Source organism: Brachyhypopomus gauderio, chromosome 1, assembly GCF_052324685.1.
Source record: "Brachyhypopomus gauderio isolate BG-103 chromosome 1, BGAUD_0.2, whole genome shotgun sequence".
Taxonomy (NCBI): Eukaryota; Metazoa; Chordata; class Actinopteri; order Gymnotiformes; family Hypopomidae; genus Brachyhypopomus; species Brachyhypopomus gauderio.
This window is the reverse complement of record NC_135211.1, coordinates 24,046,741-24,068,456: the sequence shown is the minus strand read 5'-3', so window position 1 is coordinate 24,068,456 and position 21,716 is coordinate 24,046,741. Positions and strand designations below refer to the sequence as shown.

At 46.3% G+C, this 21,716-nt stretch overlaps 1 protein-coding gene across 6 annotated transcripts in view; it reads left to right on the top strand.

Moving 5' to 3' along the window:
• The window catches only part of plekhg5a (pleckstrin homology domain containing, family G (with RhoGef domain) member 5a), a 35,198-nt gene that overhangs the window by 12,204 nt on the left and 1,278 nt on the right, over positions 1 to 21,716 (top strand). For 4 of the 6 annotated variants that reach the window (XM_077004434.1, XM_077004436.1, XM_077004437.1 and 1 more), the window contains 17 exons: positions 4,727 to 4,868; positions 5,227 to 5,326; positions 5,765 to 5,825; positions 5,972 to 6,063; positions 6,250 to 6,386; positions 7,048 to 7,208; positions 13,373 to 13,555; positions 14,345 to 14,506; positions 15,487 to 15,582; positions 15,801 to 16,001; positions 16,184 to 16,294; positions 16,703 to 16,852; positions 17,005 to 17,142; positions 17,274 to 17,393; positions 17,847 to 18,095; positions 18,566 to 18,693; positions 18,965 to 19,963. In XM_077004434.1, the coding sequence (XP_076860549.1) occupies positions 4,727 to 4,868; positions 5,227 to 5,326; positions 5,765 to 5,825; positions 5,972 to 6,063; positions 6,250 to 6,386; positions 7,048 to 7,208; positions 13,373 to 13,555; positions 14,345 to 14,506; positions 15,487 to 15,582; positions 15,801 to 16,001; positions 16,184 to 16,294; positions 16,703 to 16,852; positions 17,005 to 17,142; positions 17,274 to 17,393; positions 17,847 to 18,095; positions 18,566 to 18,693; positions 18,965 to 19,963 (3,230 nt within the window). Of the gene's footprint in view, positions 1 to 2,073; positions 2,248 to 4,726; positions 4,869 to 5,226; positions 5,327 to 5,764; positions 5,826 to 5,971; positions 6,064 to 6,249; positions 6,387 to 7,047; positions 7,209 to 13,372; positions 13,556 to 14,344; positions 14,507 to 15,486; positions 15,583 to 15,800; positions 16,002 to 16,183; positions 16,295 to 16,702; positions 16,853 to 17,004; positions 17,143 to 17,273; positions 17,394 to 17,846; positions 18,096 to 18,565; positions 18,694 to 18,964; positions 19,968 to 21,716 lie in introns of those variants that run through there. The other 2 variants (XM_077004432.1, XM_077004433.1) reach the window with 2 other exon arrangements.

The following is a 21,716-nucleotide window of genomic DNA, read 5'->3' as shown; positions in this document are numbered from 1 at the left end:
GCTGTTATTGTGTAAATGTCCCTGGCCTGTGTTGGAGGCCTGTTAGAATAGATCAGAATTTTTACCCCAAATCTGGCATTTCTGTCAGTATATTCCTGCACTGAATAATGACTATAGTTACGATATCAACTTGGAGCAATTTGCCCCCCCCTCCCCCCCATCTCCACATGTCCAAATACAGCACTTTTCTCTCTCCCATTCTCCTTTAAAGGAATCCTGTGATGTCACCAAGCAGGAATTAAGACCCAGCAGATGAAGAAGGGGTTCAGCACCTCCTAAAGAATAATGTTAAAATCACTTCCAGTACTGCTGTGGGCAGCCTAGAACCCTGACCCCTACAGACCTCCAGATGCATTCATATTAGCATGCATTAAGCCAGTGCTGTATGCACAGGGTTTCACTTCATGCTATTCATAAAATTCACATCTTTTTATCAACTGTCCAGTGCTTTAACTGATTTATACTATATTTATACCACCACTGTAACTTTTTGTTTAGTGTCTGTTTGCTTTAAACCTTTATTTTTCTTAAACAATTCTTTTTAAATGTAATGGTAGTGGGGAACTGGTGTGTGTGGGTGTGTGTGATCAATAAAGTATTTATCTATCCATCTCTATCTATCTATCTATCTAAAGCACATTAGCAGCTTTGAGAATGTGTTTCCATGAAGGTACTGAAAAGGTTCAACATGACCCTTCAGCCCGATCTCCCAAAACAGCACATTTTTCAAATGCCTGAATGTTTGTGTTCGTTTCATCAGTCTCTACCAACACAAGAACAATGAACTGCAGTACGTTGCCATGGTCCCCTGACTCCTCCCACAGTCCAGCGAAGAAGTCGTGACGATGGGACACTGTCATAGCGTACGAGTGGAAAAACAGGAAATGGGCATGAGACGCATTTGGCGCGGCGGTGCGTCCGCATGGGTTTGGCCCGGTATCGCACCCGCACGGCTCCGGGCCTCGGCCGGCACGCAAATGTCTGTTTTTCCTAGCAGACACTGAATCGGACTCGCCATGATATTTTTAACACTATGAGGAGAGCTAATGCAACATTGCAGAATCTTCCTTATCAAAGACTGCGCCCATGGAGCAAAATGCCACGGAAAAATGTGTCCAGGTTTGCCTTACCGGGGAATTCGTTTCGGCCCAGAAAACATGGCCTGGCTACTTGGTAGTGGCTTACCTTAAAAGGCTGCTGAGAGGATGTGAAGGAAGACTGGAGGAGGGAGGGTGAGGCCTTGGGCTCACGTCATGGGCTCCGTTTGGAGAACAGAGTCAGCGCACCAACTTCAAAGCCACAGCTGTGTGTTTTGGGAGGATATCCTGACCCCACCTGCCTGCCCCATGCTAGCAGCAGTTCCCCACTGACACTGTTACCATAAAGCATGTGAGAATGTAGAGAGACAGAGAAGAATGATCCATTTTAACATGTAACACTCAGTAAACAGTCTTTGGGTTTTTTACTATGTAGCATTTCACATTTTTACTAGAGTTTTACTATAGCCAGAGCGTAGGCATGACTTTGATGATGTTGCATTCTTGGTTATTAGAGAATTACAGGCATTGTTTGCTGTTAGGCAGAGCCCGTGCTGCTGTGACTCCAGCCCAGCAGGTGTTCCTGTAAGGTTTTGAGTTGCTGTTGAGCATGTCTGGTGGCTGGACCAAGGCTTGCGTGCAGCTTGGAGTTCAGGACATTCTAGTAAATCACAGTTCTGCTCAAGGAGTGACTCTGTGTGTGTGTGTGTGTGTGTGTTTGAGAAGTGTCATATGGAAATCCAGCTGGTGGTGTGTGTATGTATATGCTAGAAATTGCCGTGAAAGGTGTGTGTGTGGGTGTGTGTGTGTTTATGGGACTGAATGGTAGCACGTGTATCCATATAGTGTAAAAAGTATTGGGGAGGGGACTGTCAATATTCTACTCCATAGGTGGCCATTACAGCCCCATAGACTACACAGTGTGTACACACAGCTGTTTTCTCCACTGTATATGCACGCACGCACACACACATTCACTCACTCACACACACACACACACACACACACACACACACACACACACACATCCTGCAGCAGTCTGCGAGAAAGAATGGGAGGCAGGAAAGGGGAAGGGGAGAGAGAAAGAGAGAGTGGGGGTGAGCACTGTAAAGAAGAAGCTGTTCTGATGCACTTCTGTTCTGGACTGCTGAGACTTCACAGGAGAGACACACATCTCTGCGCTGCGTGTGCTACGTCTCTGCAGTGGCAGGTACGGGAATGGTCTGTTTTGCTGGACACGGGAACGGGATGTTTGCTGGACTTGGGAACGAGGTGTTTTCTGGTCAGCGTGCGTGTTCGGGGAGTGCTAAGTGGTCTCCTGTTGTGCTGAGAAGGAGCAGCTCTCTCCCTCAGACATGTGGAAGCTCTCTGTGAAGTGTTAACCGTGGCTGACAGACTATCTCTCGCCATCTCTCTCTCTCATCTCTCTCTCTCTCTCTCTCTCTCTCTCTCTCTCTCTCTCTCTCTCTCTCTCTCTCTTACCCTTCCCTTTCTTCTATCTTTTTTCTCATTATCTCCCTCTCCTCTTTCTCTCTCCTTCCTTCTTTCTCTTTGCGAATATTGTAAATTTTTGTTTTCACAGTTGTGATGGTCTATCCATCATAACAGCTTTCTTGTGGCATTCTTTGTTAGAATAAGCACCCTCCTCAGAAAAAAAATGCTTAAACAGAAGAGGAATCGAAATCTCCTCTGTGTGTATCCTGGTGGGTGCAGATGTGCTTAGGCTATTTAGATACAAGGAAGGTGCGACTGAAACCCCTTTTCTACTTGTTTAAAGAACTGCATGAGTCCTGTAGTTACATACGGTCCCGAGCTCCTGTTATCAAGGTGCGTGTGTCACAGGAGTGTGTTCTTGGCGGTTCTGGGTGTGTGGGTCCGTGTTCTTGGTGGCAGTTGGGAACAGAGTAATAGAAAGCCACTGCTCTGTACATATGACCCAACACAGACAGGCTAATCATAGCCTCAGACTCTTTGTGTGTATTTGACCTTACGTTTCAGGTGTTTAAGGGACAGATTTTTTTATATATATATAAAAGCACTGAGACTTTGAAATCCTGGGTCTTCTAGGTCTGGGAAAATTATCCCTGCCATATTGTCTTAGCTTCTGGAATAGACTCTGATTCTCACTCGAGCGTGAGTGTGCTTAAACATCCGTGTTTGCATGGTGTGTGTGTGTGTCAAGAGTGTGTGTGTAGCGAGTGTTTCCTAGGTCTCATCCTGGTGTAGCCTAGTGGAGTTGTGAAGTTTTCCGTCTGCGACACGCACACTTGTTTGACTCATGAATGGCTTGTCAAGAGGGATGAGTAGAACAACTTAAAGCCATATGAAACATGGCTCCTTCTGTTGAAGGTGTCATTTCATTATAAAAGCAGGTTAAAAGATCGAGTTACCTCAAACTGAAATGATAGTTGAATAAGTCTGACAAAAAATGGAATAAACACAGAAAGCAGGTGTTAATGTGTAAATGCAACCTATTACTTTCTTTGTGTGGTGAGTTTGGGGCTGTCAAGAAGAAGCCAAATTATGACATTTGTAGTGTGGTTGTTGTGAGACTGTCCAAGGGAGCAAAGATGAAACCAAAGAGAGAGATATGATCCAGCGGCAGTTTGTCCAGAGCTGCCATTTCATTGGCCTTCACGAGTTTGGCTTCTCACGCCATCCTGTTAATGTACTGCAGCCTGCAGCCTTCTGGGCAACTTTCTAGAAGGAATGAAGTCATGGATAAAAGCCATCGCTCTTGTGTGGGGTTATGTATATTCCTAATCAATGCTTCTGATGGTTAGCAATTACAGAGCTTTTGTCAGGACAAAGTAAATAATCCCTCTGGAATTTGCTTATGTTGTGTATGTTCCAAATCACTTTTTGTTCATATGTTCTGAATCGCTTTTGTTCACTCAAATGTTAAGAATTGTTTCAGTCTCGGTGTTTGTGGACTCCTCCTGGCACCTGCTTCCTCATTCCCTTTACTCGATGTGTGTGTGTGTGTGTGTGTGTGTGTGTGTGTGTGTGTGTGTGTGTGTGTGTTGCTCCCTGTGGGTTGACGGCTGTATTGGTTCTCTCCATCTTGATGATCCTGTTTTCCTGATATTGGGTAGTGGTCGTCCAATGAATCAATTAGTCTATTAAATGACATTTCCTTTTACATGCCATTTCTTTTTCTGTTTCTTTCTTTCTTTCAAGGTGTGTGCACATGAACACAGGTGTGTGTGTGTGTGTGTATGTGCGAGTGTGGGATAGAGGTGGAATTAATTATAGCATCAGCTGTTACAGATGCAGTACTAATCAGATGAACAATAAGAGGAAGTTGACTGTAAGGTTTTTCCTCTTCTCTCCTGTCCAGATCTCTCTTCTCTCTTTCTTTCTCTTTTCCGGTCTGCTGTTTCTGGGTGCTCTTGGGTTTGTCAGCTTTGATAAGATACAGAGTGAGTGGCTTTGCTCTGATGCTTGTGTACATGGCTTCATTAGACTGACAAACAAAAGCATGGAACCCTCCTGTTTCCTTTACGGACATTAAACTTCATTTCAGTATTGTTGAAACATTCTGTGGCAAAGATGTTGTTTCAGGAGTTAACTTTAAATCTTAATGCCCATGTCATCGTTCTTCTCTCTCTTTCTATTCTCTCTCTCTCTCTCTCTCTCTCTCTCTCTCTCTCTCTCTCTCTCTCTCTCTCTCTCTCTCTCTCTCTCAGGTATGCCACCATCCTCTGTGTGAGGATTTAAGGGGCGGTAGCCCGTTACACCTGTGCGAGTCATGTGACTCGCGCTGTCACCCTGCCCCCGAGGGAAACATGCTCTTTGAGCGTCATCCACGTTTTGACCTGCAACCGCAAGGTATGTGACTCTGAGCTTGATTACCATGCTGTGAGTCAACCATTTAAATAAATCGCACACACAAAAAAAATATTGTTCCCATGGAAAAGAAAGGTCTTGTTGGCAGTTGAGCTGAAGGAATGAATACTCCTTGAGCTTAGACAACGGAGGAAAAAATTTTGACATTTCTTTAGCTTTCAAATTCCAAGTTTATTTAGAGAGAAATACGTGCCATGAATACCACTTTATAACATACAAGTATGGAGTGGTGAACACACACATGCTTTAAAACATACAGAGTACAGAGTGAGATGTGTACAGAACAGTTATGAATGAATGAAGGTTTTCTCCCCTTTCCTGCACCCCCACGCACCCCCAGCATCCATTCTGGCCCGTAACGTGTCCACTCGCTCCTGCCCCCCCCGCACCGGCCTCATCTCCGATCTGGAGGAGGGGGACGAGGCGACCTTTGACCTGGCGTGAGTGCTCTTTCTATTTCCCGTCTCCATCCTGCCGTCCGCTGGTAGGGGCCTGCCAGCTTCAGTGAAAGAGGATGTCCAGTGTTTTCCCGTGGCTTCGTTCTTCTTTTGAGAGTTTAACTCTACGTTCCTCCTAGCAGCTAAAGTGGGTGGTTTTGGGGAAATGAAAAAGAAAGGCTAAGGGTTCTTGGTAGCTCTGGACTTTTCTCTGAAAGACATTAGTATGAAGATGGTTATTTAACAGTAACATTTATTCAGAATAAGGTTCTTATACTCCTGAATAAGAAAGTTTAAACCATAGCTAGAAAAGATGAATCAGTGGTTGTAAATAAGTACTTATGTTTTTTTCTAAATGAATTGCTTACGTCCTAGTGTGTTTGTGTGTGTGTGTGTGTGTGTGTGTGTGTGTGTGTGTGTGTCTGTTCGCACGCCCTACAGAGATCACAAGAGTGGCACTATAAACTTGGTGAAGAAGAAAGCAAGGAGGAGACACACAGATGTAAGTACCAAACCTGAGCACTTGACAGTCAAGTAAAAAAAAGTGAGAAAACATGAGAAAAAACAAGTCAAAGATTCTTTGGGTGTATATCTGTAGCTTGCTTCATTAGTCCACCTGTAACTGTCTCTCTCTGTCGCCCTCTGCAGGATGCCAGTAAAGAGTGCTTCACACTGAAGTTTGACTTAAATGTTGACATTGACATGGAAATAGTCCCAGCTGTTAAAAAGAAGTCCTTAAGGTGAACGATTCATCTAACACACCTACTAAACTGTAAGGTGTCACATGTATATACATATTTAAACCCTTTCTGTACAATTTTAGTATTTTAGTATTAGTCAACTAGCTGATGGCGAAGACATGCAGGACACTGTAATGTGCTCCGTTGGTTATGATGCTGATGCCGGATCTGTGCTGTCTTTCACAGGGAGGTTCTGGGCACTGTGTTTGAGAGGAAAGGTATTGAGTTGTCCTGCGTTGACCTGTTCCTGGATCAGTCAAACACACCTCTCTCTCTGGGCTTTGAGGCTTACCGCTTTGGGGGACACTACCTCCGAGTTCGAGGTATGCCTGCACGTTTACTGTCACGCGTTATTTGCTGGTGGTACATAGTATAATATGTCCCATTACCAAACAAACAAAAAGATGAACATTTTGTGTGAAAATACACATGTTGTGATCACTACCTACATATTTGGGACAGGCTTATATTGCAGAGTGGAAATTTTGCTCAACTCGCCCCAGCTGCCTCTGGGAAGCTGCGTTAAAGCGTATGAAGTCCTCGCTGCTTGAACAATTGTGTCTAGGCGTCGTTTCTCTGCCTGCCGACCTTTGGGAGCAGCGCTGTCGCACAGTCTGTGTGCTGATGGCGCCAATGCTTTTTTTGAGTTCCCAGGGTCAGTGCTCGGAGGAACAGCTTTCTGTGCTGGCGGAGGTCTTTCAGACCGCGTCTGCTTCTCAGAGGGGGATGGGTTACTCCCTTCCTCTCTTTTGAGAATTTTGCTTCTTCAAAAAAATAAAGCTTGGGTCAAAAAAAAAAATAAAAACAAAACAAAAGACAAAGAAGAAATTCTTCTTTCCTAAGAATTTGTACATTGTTTCATTTTCTTCACAGTGAAACACATATTGTGTGTGAAAAGTGTATAAATATAAACACAGCCGAACTGATGATAACATTTAGCTAATTAAGAGGCGTGTGTGTGTGTGTGTGTGTGCGTGCCTGCAGCACGGCCGGGAGAGGAACTGCGTGTTGAGAGGGGGGTGAAGGACCCTCGGTCTCTCAGTCTGCCCATCATGAGGCCCTCGGCCGTGCGCAGTGCCTCTGCTGGACGCGTGGAGCACGGCTCTTTGGGCCGTCGTGAGGCAGCCGATCTCCTCGTCAGCTTGGTGAGTTGGAAGTTGTCTTCTCTCTCTCTCCCTCTCCTCATCTTCTGTTCCACTATCTCTCTCTCCCCATCTTCTGCTCCCCTCTCTCTCTCTCTCTCTCTCTCTCTCTCTCTCTCTCTCTCTCTCCTCCATCTTCATGAATTCATCCTAGAGGACCAGACGTTGTGTCAGAAATCCTGGAAGGCAAATACGTTTCTCTGCCAGGAATGTAGAAAGATAACAGAGCTGGAACTTGGATGGAAATGACTTGTGCCAGTTTTGCCATCATCTTTTGTACATGGTGAAATGGGTCCTTGCATGCCATGCTCCAGAACCCCCAGGGTTTGGACTGTACGGTGTGGTGTCCAGTACAGATTTGACCTGACCTGTGCACCGGAAGATCCTAAAAATCTGGGCTGTTTAGTATCCGTTTATAGTGATTACTTACTGGCATTTCAAGAACTCTGTACATAATGCAGTTACCACACATAGAAAAAGTGGTGTTTGGGGGAAAAAGCCTATGGGGTTTGGATGCTTTAAAAAATATCAACGTTTCACAATAATCTGAAACTCCCTCCTCCACTTGGACATGTCGGCTTAAAAATTGACAAATGAACTGAAAATATTCTTTGAGGAGAGAGGGGGGGTCTGAGGAGTGTCTGGGTAGGGGGGGGGGGGGGGGGTCTGAGGAGTGTCTGGGTAGGGGGGGGTCTGAGGAGTTTCTGGGTAGGGGGGGGTCTGAGGAGTGTCTGGGTAGGGGGTTTCTGAGGAGTGTCTGGGTAGGGGAGGTCTGAGTAGTGTCTGGGTAGGGGGTTTCTGAGGAGTGTCTGGGTAGGGGGGGGGTCTGAGGAGTGTCTGGGTAGGGGGGGTCTGAGGAGTGTCTGGGTAGGGGGGGGTCTGAGGAGTGTCTGGGTAGGGGGGGGTCTGAGTAGTGTCTGGGTAGGGGGGGGTCTGAGGAGTGTCTAGGTAGGGGGTTTCTGAGGAGTGTCTGGGTAGGGGGTTTCTGAGGAGTGTCTGGGTAGGGGAGGTCTGAGGAGTGTCTGGGTAGGGGGGGGTCTGAGTAGTGTCTGGGTAGGAGGGGGGTCTGAGTAGTGTCTGGGTAGGGGGGGGTCTGAGTAGTGTCTGGGTAGGAGGGGGGTCTGAGTAGTGTCTGGGTAGGGGGTTTTCTGAGGAGTGTCTGGGTGGGGGAGGGGGGGATTGAGTAGTGTCTGGTTAACTGTGTTTTTTTTTCCCCAAAGGCCTTTTCTTGCACTTGTGAGGTTTAGGAAATGCCATTCTTGTACACTTTGGCAGCTTGGTGGCATATTTGTGTTTCTAACTGGATGTCTTTACCAAACATTTTCACTTTCACAAAGTGAAATGCTGAGAACTGGTAGGAAATGCTGAACAGGCATCTCGTAAAACAAATGGCAGATCTCTATGGCTGATTTATGCAGGTCTTCCACTGGTGACCAAAGTTCAAAGCTGTGACTGTTTTTACTTCCTCATGACCTGCTTTGACCCAAAGCACCATCATGGGCACGCTCAGTAGAAGACTACAGGCATCTACAGCCTGGTCTCATTTCATGGAAAATCTCACCCAGATGGCTGGGGTTCTACAGAACCAAAACAAGCACTTTCATCTCTGACTCCACCTTGCTACTGGTTCTGGTCCAGTTGCTATATGGCGTGGGGGAGAGTGGCAGGTTGTATGGCTGGGTTGATTTTCACGTGGACAGGAAGTGGTAAGTAAGCTCATAGTCACAGTCAAGGGAGTGATGAACAGTGTAAAGCCTGGGACAGATAAGAGCCTGTGGTAGAGAGCGTGAGCGTGCTTGGAGTTGCGTCTGCTTGTCGAGCATGTGATATGTGAACAGAGTGTCACTGTAAGCATTGCGTTGGAGAGGGCGTGGTCGGGGGCCATCTGCAGCAGTTCAAAGGTCATCATGATGGAGGAAGACTCTCGCCCAACGCACCTGAGAGGCACAGGTGGGAACAGGCGCACAGGAGAAAAAGGCGGTTCCAGCCTCGCAGTCGGTGGGGAATATTGAGCACAGGAGCCTTGTTTGTCTTTGTAGATGGTGAAGTTTGTAATACACAGACAAGAAATCTTCAGGAACTTAACTGTGGCATATGTGCTTAATGCAGCTGTGTGGTAGCGGTTCAGATCGCTTTAGGAAGCATTTCATGCGGGGCAGCCTCTTTGTTGGACATTTTGTGTTTTGTTTTTTTCTTTGGACCTCGCAATGTCCACAGTCATTACTGGGACCTCCTGAGCTCTTTTGGATTTGCCACGAGTTTGGGTCTGTCCTCTTGTCTTTTTCACAAACTAAGCTCTTTCCTCACAACGTGGAAATGCCGAATTTCCGTCAGAGGACGTGGCGCGTGCCCAGTTTGTCCTCCCTGCCGGAGACACCGGAGGGGATGTTGACCCACTATGGTCCCCTCAGTGACCCCCCTCCGACCTGCCCCGTCGTGCCGCACACCACCGGGCTGGTGGCAGCACGTGTGCAGTGCTTTGAGGCCAGGGTCGGTCCTACCCCGGCCAGCACCAGCCCCTCTGATCCACAGCAAGAGACTAAACAAGGAAACAAGGTACGTGGTCCCTTGCCAAATGTCTAATGGAGAGAGTTCCTGTGTTGCCTTTCAGACGATTAAGATGTTAGGAGAGAGTCTTCAAAGCAGAATACCTCCTGAAATTGTTATATTTTGGGAGGTTTGGATATGAGCCAAAGAGCAGATTATAGATTGGCACCAGTGTTATAAAAGTTGCTTTGTAATATTTGAAGTTGTTGTCCATAAAGTAATAGTGCATTATGACTGCTGGTAGATTGGTACATGCCAAGTCACAATGCCCATGATAAGGTGAAGTGAAACCAAAAGGTGTCTTTTCCAGCTGGAACGGACTTTAGATCATTTACTGACTGAGGGACTTTTTTGTATATTTTTGTTAAGGTAACCATTAGATGCACATTAGTATCATTTAGTGTAGGAGGACATTATGGGGTCAGTTGTGTTCTTGCACGAGTAGTTATGATGGCTTGTATCAGAGGCTACGTCTGAACATAGGTTTTAGTGGTTTCAGTTGTAGAAAAATGAATCTCAAGTCTCTTAGATTAACATGTAATTACCACATGATTGCTGTATTAGTGTTTAACTCTTCATGCATCCACTGAAACCCTCTAAGCAGAACTGCAGATACTGATACCAGACTTTATTACTAGCTTCCGTAGTCTGGTCTCTGTGCCATTTCTAGATGTGCATTAAAAACTGAGGAAGTATCTCAGTTCACACAAGTGTTTGCCACCGAGCTGAGCAGGAAATGGGTTTAATATGTACAGGCATCACTCGCCTTCTGCGCTTTCAAAAATACATCACCAAGGCAACCCACTTTTAGCCCTAAATCTGCTGCGCCTCTCCTACGACAGTTCAGTCATCCAACCCGGTGTGTTTCTTAACGAGCAGAGATCTGCTCAGAGTTGTTTTCAAAGTTCGGAAAATTTTGGCTCCGACACAGAAAATGGAACGCAGAAGATGAGAGCGGAAAGTTTCCCCTTTGATTCCTCTGTCTGCTTTTCTGTTTATACACACTGAGAGATTCTGTCTCTTTAAAATGCAAATCGTGCAATTAAGCCCATCGTGCTGGCAGCTAATTAGTCACGCTCAGTAGAGGTGTGTGTTTGCCCGTCTCCAAATAAATGGCTTGATGCTGTGCCATGAAGTGTGTGAACCTCAAAGATACACCGAGAAAGGTAAAAAGAGGAAACTACGGTGTTGGCTGTGCTGGTAAACTGCTGATATGGAGTTGTGCAGCTGGGGGTCCAGTATGCAGTGATTTATCTGCAGAAGCCACATGCTTGTTCTGCCCCGTCTGCAGTATTCCAGTGCAGCTCCGTGCACTTGTGTATGTGGAGACGTGTAGGGGCCATATGGAGTGTTGGCCTTGAGTTTGACTGCCATTTTGGATCAGGGGACGTTACTGCAGCATCCGTCAATGGAGAAGTGGGCCGGTGACTCCAGGATATGACCGGCCTTTCATCTCTGGCGTTTCCTTTTGCGTGGATGGAAGCCAACTGCTATTCTGCGGTCAGTTCAAGTGACTCTCCCAAACTGGCTGAAATCAGGAGAGGAAATTTAAGAGCTGACCGTAGATCAGTAGCTGGAGGTGGAGAGAGAGAGTGGGACTCCGCCTCCCTGCTTTCCAACCTCTTCTCCTGTCCCCTCTCTTCCTGTTCGCACAATAGGAGGGCAGGATCCTGCCGTTTCCATGACAGCCGGCCAGGCCTCCTCGGCAATGCAGCAGGCTCTGTTCAGACCTCCACCTTCAGGATCACACACGCACGCACACACAGCGACACGCGCGGCCAGCGATAGGTCCCTGCGAACGCCTTGTTCCGTTCGGGCTCTTGGAAAGGTTTGACAGAACAGCGGGGGAGCAGCAGCAGACGACTGTGGTTTAGAGAAGCCGGCGATTTGCTCGAGTTTGTTCTCAGGGGGACAATAAAGGAGCCAGTCGTTTCTGGATGTAAGGCAATGGTGATGAGCGTTTTGGAAATGCCACTGACATCCACGGTGAGCAGCTACTGAATTATCACTTGTGAGCTGGCAGTAGGGTTCAGGTTTGAAGTGGAGAAGTTAGTTTATGAGATCTGCGCCACCGTTTTCTTGTAAATTGAAAGTCATTTAGTTTATGGCAATGACAATTGTTGGATTCGTTTTTTTTAGAAAGTGAAAATGGTTAAATTCTTAAACATTTATTTATTAATAATAAAAACATGAAATATAACTATGTTAAACCATGCTAAAAGATGTGCCATCAGAGATTGGGCTTCCTGCATACAAATGCTTGGCGGTTAAGAACACTGTACATCATCACAAGTGATTATTCTCTTCCAGTTCACATAAATGATGTCCCAGAATGCAACCTGATGGAATGAACAAAAACATTTAAAGCAAGAGTTAATTAAAGAGTGAACTCATCTGGAGGGTGCCAGCAATCCTGAACTAGTTTGAGTTGGGGGGGGGGGGGGGGGGGGGGTTGCAATGAAACGGTCAGTGATTATCAAAGTCAGTGGCTTTCTTGCCCTGATACCAGCATATTGGTCCAAATTAAGCTAAAGGTCATTTATAGGTATGAGTCCTCAACTGTATAGTAGTACACCAACTGAGAGGCAGTTAGTGTGCTTGGTTTCCCAGTGTAGCTTTTAATTCTAGTTACTGCTGTGTGTCCAGAGTGCTTTTTCTGTCAGAGAAAATTGGATTATGGAGCTAGATTAAACAGCAATAGCAGTTGGAATTACAGATGACCTTAGATACTTTAAATGCATTGCATCATTTTACAGAAACACAGTATAGTGAAAGCCAGCTCAGATTGCGCCTCTGATAATTTAAAGGTTGCTTTTAAACCGCTTGAATGTTATCGCAAACTGGGACTTGTAGAGAGACTGCTAGGTGCAGAGAAGTCTGTTTAGCATCAGCGTTCATGCAGCTATACAATAATCACCTCACGTTTTCCACTGAAAAGTCTGTCATTTTTATTATTTTTAACCGATTGTTTTGTTTTCCTTAAAAAAATCCCGTCAGTAGAACACATTGTCTTAAAGGCTTAAGTCATCTGAACCCTAGGGACATTTTCCCTTGGTCTGTTCTTGCGTTCCTCACTTCTCCTCCATTGTGTCAGGAAGGGAAAAGCCTTGACTATGTTTTCAGAGTGTTGCCTTGCCTCCTTTCCTGTTGTGACTCACGGGCTACTCCTGTTCTCCTGGGTCAGAGGGTTCACGCCAGGCCGTCAGTCAGAGCCGCGCCATTACAGCCCCCACCCCTCCCCGCCCCACATTACAGAGAGCGTCGGCAGTGGCGGGATGACTAGGACGGACCCCACTCAGAAACAATAGGGGTTTCTCCTGTCCAGACTCCGGGTGAAGGCGGCTCGTACGCGACGGTCGAGATGAAGCCCGACGCTGCATATACGCAAACATCCGGTTGTATTGTCTACATGTGACCTTTGACCTGCAGGCTGAGTCAAGCGCCTGGACGCATACAATGCCACATGGTGCCCTGAGTGCCTCCAGGTCTCTCGGCGTGTGGGTCGATGCTCTTGATTTGTATGACGGGAGTGTTTCAAGGTGCTCGTCTTGTGGTGACATTGTCCCTCTGTCCCTTTCTCTCTCTCTCTCTCTCTCTGTCCCTCTCTCCCTCTCCGTCAGGGTCAAGGACGCAGACGGAAAAACATGACCGAGTTCCTGGGTGACGCCAGCATTCCTGCCACGGACTCCGCGTCTGGGTCGCTGCCGAACTCTGCCACGGGAACGGAGCGCTGGAAGAACCGAGCCGCCAGCCGCATCAGCGTCCTCTTCGGCTCCAGCTCCAGCAACGGCTCCATCGGCAAGGTGCGCCATCCGGACGCGCTCTGTCAGAATACAGAAGTATCCGGCCCACTGATACCACCCCCCCTCGACTGGGCAAAGCTGCCGTCTCTCGCACTTATGCCCCACTTAGACCTGTTAGGCATGCGGAAAAAGGTCATTGATTTGTCAAAGCCAATGAGCTTTTTAATCTCCCAACTGCACAGCCTGAGCACAGGAAAGCGGTTTCGAGTGGAACTTTCCTGGAAGTGCATGTGGGATATCGGTGAAGTGTTTGGAGGGTTGTGTAGAGGTGTCTGGTTGGGTAATTCGTGGGGATCTCCACAACTCCCAGACTTGAGTGTGTTTACTCCAGTTGGCAGTCCCAGGAGGACCCACACAGTGGCAGAGGATATGTTCCCCTGTCTTTGTTCCGGCTTGGCTCCTGTCCTGACGTTGGTCCGGTGCGGACAACAATGCCTTCTATGTGGTGTGCACGGAGCTCTTAAAAGGTGCCTGGGGGTTTGGTTTTGTGCTGTAAACAGCACACTGCACAATGAAGTGACTTACAATTACCATTTATCTATTCAACGCCAGACAGCTCTACACAAATGTTAAAGCTGAGCAACTGTTACAGTTAATGCTGTTCAGTTTGTAATTAAAATTGTGATCAGTTTACATAAACATAAACTGATGAACACACAATGTAGCATGAAATTCAGACAGTAGGACCCAAGTGGGTCTTTCAGTCAATTCTTTATTGTGGTCTATCTGTCTGTTCATCAACCAACATTTTCACTGATCCATCCATCTTTCTTTATTTTTCTCCAGCAGGAGTGTGATAGAGCGGAGCAGTTGCAGAGTAAGCTCCACTCGTACAACACGTTTGGATTACCCACAGTGCCCCAGCAGCTCTCCTTCCACAAAGACTCCTGGGAGGAGGAGCCCAACCTGGAGCTGGAGGACAGCTGGAAAGGCCTGCTGGGAAATCCTGAGGTACACACGCATGCATGCATGCCACCACACACACACACACACCCCACACACACATACGCACACACCACACACAGGGGCGCTAAGTTAGGACTCATGACTGATGGGGCCCTAAACATTTAATTAGAGCTTTAGGTATACGTTTTCAATATTGAATTATTAACCTATCGTGATTAATAGAATGTTCTATATGTTTTTATGGGCCCCAAAATCTCTGGTGGTGCCCCTGAACACGTCTACTCATTCTCACACACTCACACAGACACGGTGTTCTTTTAAGGCAACATTAACTGAGAGGCTCTCTTACCAACCTTCAGACAACATCACAGATATATGGACCCTTTTTGTGGGGGGTTTTTGCCGTTGTCAGGCACACAGATACTAAGATAAAAGCACAATTTAAAATACCAGACAGCCATACTGTCTTCTCTTTCCCATTTGCACAAACATGGATGCAAACAGTGTGGTAACAAAGCACATGGAAAACATTCTCATAATCAGACATTTATGACATTATGACCTGCCATAAATACAAGACGAAAGTCATCTTGCTATAGCTGTGGAAGGACAAACTCTCCTCCCATTTTATGGCTGTAATCAAAGACTAACTGAAGGACTCGGTGACTTCTGCATTTACAGTGTTTGTGTATTTAAATTGGGCTGTGTCATGGAGATGAATTGTTTAAAAAAAACATTGTGTTGGTTGTCTACACCCTAGAGAGAACTCTACCATAATTATGACATGAGCATCTATAGTTGTGGTTTCGTGTGCATTTGTTAAGCGGTTAAAATATTCAGCACTGGCAAATTAATATGCACTGTCTTCCTCGTTTATAGATGGTGAATTGTAATTTAGCTTTAGTTCCACAGATCCAGTGGTACGAGTGCTGTACAGTAGGAGTGGATCTGTGAAGCCTTTCCCACGCTCCTCAGAGCCCCAGGCAGGCCGCACGCTTCTCAGACTGTCTGTTGCTTGGTTTTAGGCTCTGTCCAAACGACTGTGCCATCAACAGGAGGCCATCTGGGAACTGCTGCAGACAGAGTCCGACTACATTAAGAAGCTGCACGTCATCACTGATGTAAGCTCCGCTGCAGAGGCGCTGTTGAGGCGGGATTATGCTGGATTATGCTCACATCGGTTTAGTCATAGGAAACAGCTTGGACGTGAAGTTAATGGTTTGTGTTGTAGTTGTTATTTTAGTAGCTGAATGCCACAAAGTTCAATACACTTTTTTTGGTCTGTGTGTGTGTGTGTGTGTGTGTGTGTGTGTGTGTGTGTGTCTGTCTGTGTGTGTAGCTGTTCCTCTGTGGGTTGTTAAACCTGCAGGAGAGTGGGTTTCTGAGTGAGGTGGAGCCTGCCCGTCTGTTCGGGAACATACAGGAGATCGTGCTGCTACACACGTCCCTGTGGGCCGACGTCTTGCTACCCGCCCTGGAACGGGCCAGGAACAGACATACCCTGCTTGATCCGATGGACCTACAACAGGGCTTCTGCACTGTGAGCACATACACACACACACATAGTCACACACCACTTTCAAAGGTTGGGTCAGCAAGAAAATTATGAGCTCACAATCCTGTGACTGACCTTTGTTGTACTGTGTGTGTGTGCGTGTGTGCGTGTGTGTGTGCGCGTGTGCGCGTGTGTGCGTGTGTGTGTGCGCGCGTGTGTGTGTGTAGTTTGGTTACAGGTTTAAACCCTACATCCGTTACTGTATGGAAGAGGAAAGTTGCATGGAGTATATGCGCACTTTAATGAAGGACAACGAACTCTTCAGGATCTATGTGACCGTGAGTCCCTCACAGCTGCCACTCACAGCTAAACCCCGCCTCCTACTCAACCCCATTTCTAGGAATAGTATTACTAATGATTAGTATTCAGAACCAATACTCCAATTGATTAATTCTTCTTCTTCTTCTTCTTCTTCTTCTTCTTCCTATTATTATTATAAGCTTCACGACTCCCTAAATAGAGCATGTTTTAATATGTTACTGTTGTGGAGGCCAAGAACAATAACAAACTGCAACAATAACAGTTCTCCACTTCAGAAGAACTGCATGCTTGTATGTAATCCAGAGACCCCTGACGCAGTCCCAGACAGAAGATCTTTGTCCTTCCTGTGCATTAACATGACACCTGGTGGAGACTGTTGTCCAGTGTTCTTTAACTGCCACACTGTGTGTTGTGCTCCTGTGCAGTGGGCAGAGACCCATAAACAGTGCAGCCGGCTGAAGCTCACTGACATGCTGGTGAAGCCTCACCAGAGACTCACCAAGTATCCACTCCTGCTGAAGAGTGTGCTGAAGAAGACCGACGACCAGGCGGCACGAGAGACCATCACCAGAATGGTCAGAAAGACGGCCTTCTTCCTATTGTTCATGTCCTGTGACTGTGCAGTTATAGTTTTATATGTGAAGAAGTCTTGCACATGCCGTACAGTTATTGGGCATTCAGTAGTCTGTCATGGTAAGATGGTGGAATGTGGTGGGCTTCACTGCAGGTGGCCGAGGTGGAGGGCTTCATCAACAGCGTGGACTCTCAGATGAGGCAGAGGGAGGAGAAGCAGAAGCTGGCCGCCATCGCAAGCCGCGTGGAGGCGTATGAGGCCGTAGAGGGCGCTAGCGAGGAGGTGGAAAAGGTGGGGTGACCTGAACCAGCTCTACAAGAACTCAATGTCTCACGGGTTAACCTCTGACCCCTCTCGCGTGTTCAGAAGTGGACCAGCGCTAATTGTCCCTGCTGTTCTCTGACACCCCCCCTCCCAACCAGATCCTCAGAGAGTACAATCAGTTTGACCTGACGGCTCCGGTCATGGGTGCCTCACCAGAGGAAACGCGTCAACTCCACCTGGAGGGGGCGCTAAAGATGAAGGAAGGCAAAGAGAGCAGGGTGAGAACTCTGTCAGTACAACTCTGTCAGTACAAACTGGGTCAGGCCATCACTCGTCGAAAAAACACTGACTCATTTGTTACTAGAGTGAGGTCCTTTAGCTCAGGCCTGTTTAAAGTGTAACCTATGCAACTTGATTCAGGTTCTTTTAAGCTATAATCTGTGTAATTATGGTCAGGTCCATTTAAGCTATAACCATGTAACTAGGGTCAGATTCATTTAATGTATAACTCGTCTAACAAGGGTCAGGTCTATGCCACTAGAGTCAGGTTCATTTAAAATATTACCCATACAACCTAGAAGATAATTGAAACCTAAAAGGTACAGATTAGTACTTGTACATCTCCACTTTATTTTGTAGAACAGAGATGTACTTTGTCACTTCTCTTCCAGACAGTGGACATCTGTTGTGATTGCTACAACCCTCATTCCTCTTCTCCCTCTTTCCCCCAGATGGACGTGTACTGTCTCCTGTTCACGGATGTGCTATTGATCACCAAACCAGTGAAGCGCGTGGAGAAGGTGAAGGTCATTCGCCAGCCATTGGTCATTCAGAACGTGGTCTGTAGGGAGCTGAAGGATTCAGGAGCCTTTCTCCTCATCTACCTCAACGAGTTCCGCACCGCTGTGGCCTCTTACTGCTTCCAGGCCACCAGTGGTGCCCAAGGCCGCAGCTGGGTGGAGGCCATCTACAATGCACAGGTACCTCCTTTCCAGGAAAACATCCACTGAAATATGAGCACAGGTAGCAGCAACCTATTTATAAGAGAATTTGATGGGATCACTTTTACCGAGTCCTATGCATGGAAGCATCAAGGTACCAGGAGGACCTGCTGGAGGAACCCAAGGAACCCACTAGTAGAAGGCTACCTACCTTCATATCATCTCAAAATAAGAATGGTTAGACAAGACATGCAAAGCCCAAATAGTCCTGTTCCTCTTTAGGAGAATATACAGATTTAATCCAAGACAGAATCTCAGTTTGTAAAATGAATTACAAACTATGACTGTAATATATTATAGATAAGATCGGTCTATGATAACAGCAATGGTTTTACTTATTTTGTGAATTTGTGGCACTTCACATCTTTAGATTAGCACACATTTAGATTAACTTTGATTAGCATGCTAGATGTTTTGCCAATTCTGAAATGCTGGAGTGTATTATGCAGAATCAGCTCGAGAGGCTCCGCTCCAAATCCCAGAGGGACGAGGGAGAAGAGGAGGAGGAGGGGACAGAAAGTAGCATGTCTACATCTAGTTCCCCTTCTCTACAGCACAAAGAACCACTAGACAAGAGGTAATGCTTCACCTGCCTAGACAGATATATGTGATTCATATTAGTCTACTTCCATTTATTAGATCACAGAGAAACCCAGAATAATTTTTTTTTTTTATTGTAAGACAAAAATCCAGGTGCAGGTTTGGGCGGGGGATTTTTGTGCCCCAGTTCAGGTTGACTGTCACATTACCTTTTTAAGCTTGCTGCCTTATTAATGAATAAAACCAACAATAAAATTGGCTTTCAGATGGTTGGTCTGTATTCACCAAAGCATTTTTCTCTCACCCAGCCAATCAGACGGCTCCACTGAGACCCTCTCTGTGGTCACGATGGATGAGCCCGAGGAGGTCAGATCGTCCGTGCCTATGGAGACAGAAAGTGTGTCTCTCAGACACTCCCTGCACTCTGATTCATCAAGCCCAGGGGACTTCCTTTCTGCCAGTGACGGCCAAGCTCTGGAGAGGCTGTGTGATCTAAGTGCCATGGAGGTAGATCCAGAGAGTCGGTCTCTGTCTGTGGACAGTGCCTACGGAACGCTCTCTCCAGAGTCTCTGATTGCAGAGCTGGAGTTGAAGGCAGGAGTGGACCAGAGCGAAGGAGAGGAAACTGACACGGGGGAGGAAGAGGAAGCCTTTGAGGAAGATGATGCTGATAATGACGACGACGCAGACGAAGAGGACTCATTGGCTTGGAATGGCTCTCAGGTGACTGTTAATGAGTCAAACATCTTGGATGACCATTCCAACCCTCAGAAGCACCTGGTACAGGAACCGGAGCAGGTGGAATACTTTGTGGCTGCTTCTCAGGACTCTGGGTGTCGCTCTCTGACATTGCGACGCAAGTCACCAGTCCACCCTCGTCCAGACTTCCTGCAGCACTTCACCCTGAGGTCACGCTCAGAGGACGACCTTCTCCAAAGACTGGCTGCTCTGCCACACACCTCCGAGACAACTTACTGTAGCATTAGCAAGAGCCTGTCTCACCTCTCCCAACACTCATCATGCAGCAATGAGCTCCTACAGGCAGAGTCTGGGCAGCCCTACCAGGACCCCCACACTCCATCGGGCAACGTTGCTGACTCTCTCAAAAGGGCAGACACACGTCTTGTATACCGGGCCCAGAGTTGCTCAGAGTGGGACAGTGGGAGAACATCACCCCCTGGTGCTTTGGAGGGGAAGTGTGACATAGCAGCATCAGAGCACCAGCAGAGGCAGCATAGGAAGCTGACCAGGGCTCAGCTGCAAAGAATACGCACAACCATGGTGCTCAACTCTACGCTCACTGCCTCGTAAGTGCCCAACATAACAGCTCTTTGCATGCATGAATTATTAATGACCTGCTTTAATAATTCACCCCCCCCCCCCCCCCACACACACACACACACACACACACACACTACACTAATGAATAATGAGCAGTGTTGCGAATAACGCCGTTAAAAATAACGGCGTTAGGTAACGGCGTCATTTTGTAAGTAACGGGATAATATAATTAGTTACTTTTCCTGTCGTTACAACGCCGTTTACGTTACTGGTCATTAAAAGCGGTGCGTTACTATATATTGATATACTAATGCGAGCGGACCGCTGCCCAGGCTAGTGAGGAGTAACAGATCCCAATAGGTTACAGTTCTCGGTGTAACACCTGTTTAACTTAATAAGTCAGTAAGCGATTGGCTAAGGCAGCGTTATGGTAGCCAATCAGGGCCAGTGTTTTTACACGCGCGCCGAAGCACGCGATTGACACGACACAAACGGAAAAGAGGCCGAAATGGCGTCAGGTGCAAGCCGAAGAAAATTTAGCATTTTCAAGGCGATATAAACATTATTTAAGAAAATACTTGTAATAGATGTAAATGCACTTTATATAGTGTAACTGTTTACTTTTGGTTTGTTTTTTTTGGTTTTTTTTTTTTTTTATTATTAATTTTTTTACAGATTTGGGATTTTAAAGGATTTTATCCTGCACTGATCTGTGGATGTGCAATAAATACCAAAAGTTAAACAACTTTCTGATCTACTCATTTCAACTGACTGTGAAAACTGCTTAAAAAAAAAAACTTTATTAATTGGCATATAACCTTTTTTAAACTGTAACGCAAATAGTTACTTTCCCTGGTAACGAGTTACTTTTATTAGAGTAATTCAGTTACTAACTCAGTTACTTTTTTGAAGAAGTAGTGAGTAACTATAATTACTTTTTTAAAAGTTCCCAACACTGATAATGAGTGTCATTTAAAAAAATTACTCACTAATCTAGTGCTTTCATAATTCTTTTGAAATATCGTAGTGTTTTTTTGTTGCAGCAATTACTTAATGTCCTATTTTTTCCCACTTGGATTAGCATAAAATTCCTAGCACTTCCTATCGACCAAGTCAGCTGATGATATCGGTCCATGTCAATTGTTGTCTGATATATCGGTACATCCCTAAGTGATATGACACCCAATTAGGCTACATTTGTATTTGTTTTTAGCACCACACCTAAACCGAAAGGATCGCATGCCAGACATGCTATCTGCATCCTGCACCCACCAGCCCGAGCCATAACGCTACTGCACTGTGTCAACACCAAACATTAAGACACAGCCCTGTAGCCGTCCCCAATAACCTGCTGATTGACTGTTCCTGTCTGTTCAGACTTCAAAGCTTACGCTCATGTCTGGTAATGCCTTTGCAATGTGACCTTTTGTAATAAGGGGTCATTAGTGCTCACTATCTCCTCCCCCCCCTCCCTCCGCCGCTCGACATCAGACTGCTGTTGGCCATTAAGGTCTTCTGCCTTCATGGAACATATGATAGGCCAAAACGTGATGACCTCAGATGACCTCGGTTCTCACCCAGGTCTGAAATAGGCAGGCTCCATTGTCTAACAGCCTGTGGGAAGCTGGCATTTCACCATCAAGGTCTTTTGTCTTGATCCTCATTTATCTGATGATCTTGGTCTCCACCCAGATATATTAAGGGGGTTGCAGTGTGGTTTTGGTAGACCTTTTAGAGAGAATGTCTGGATAAGAAAGCATCAGGAAGTCCTTTTCGCAA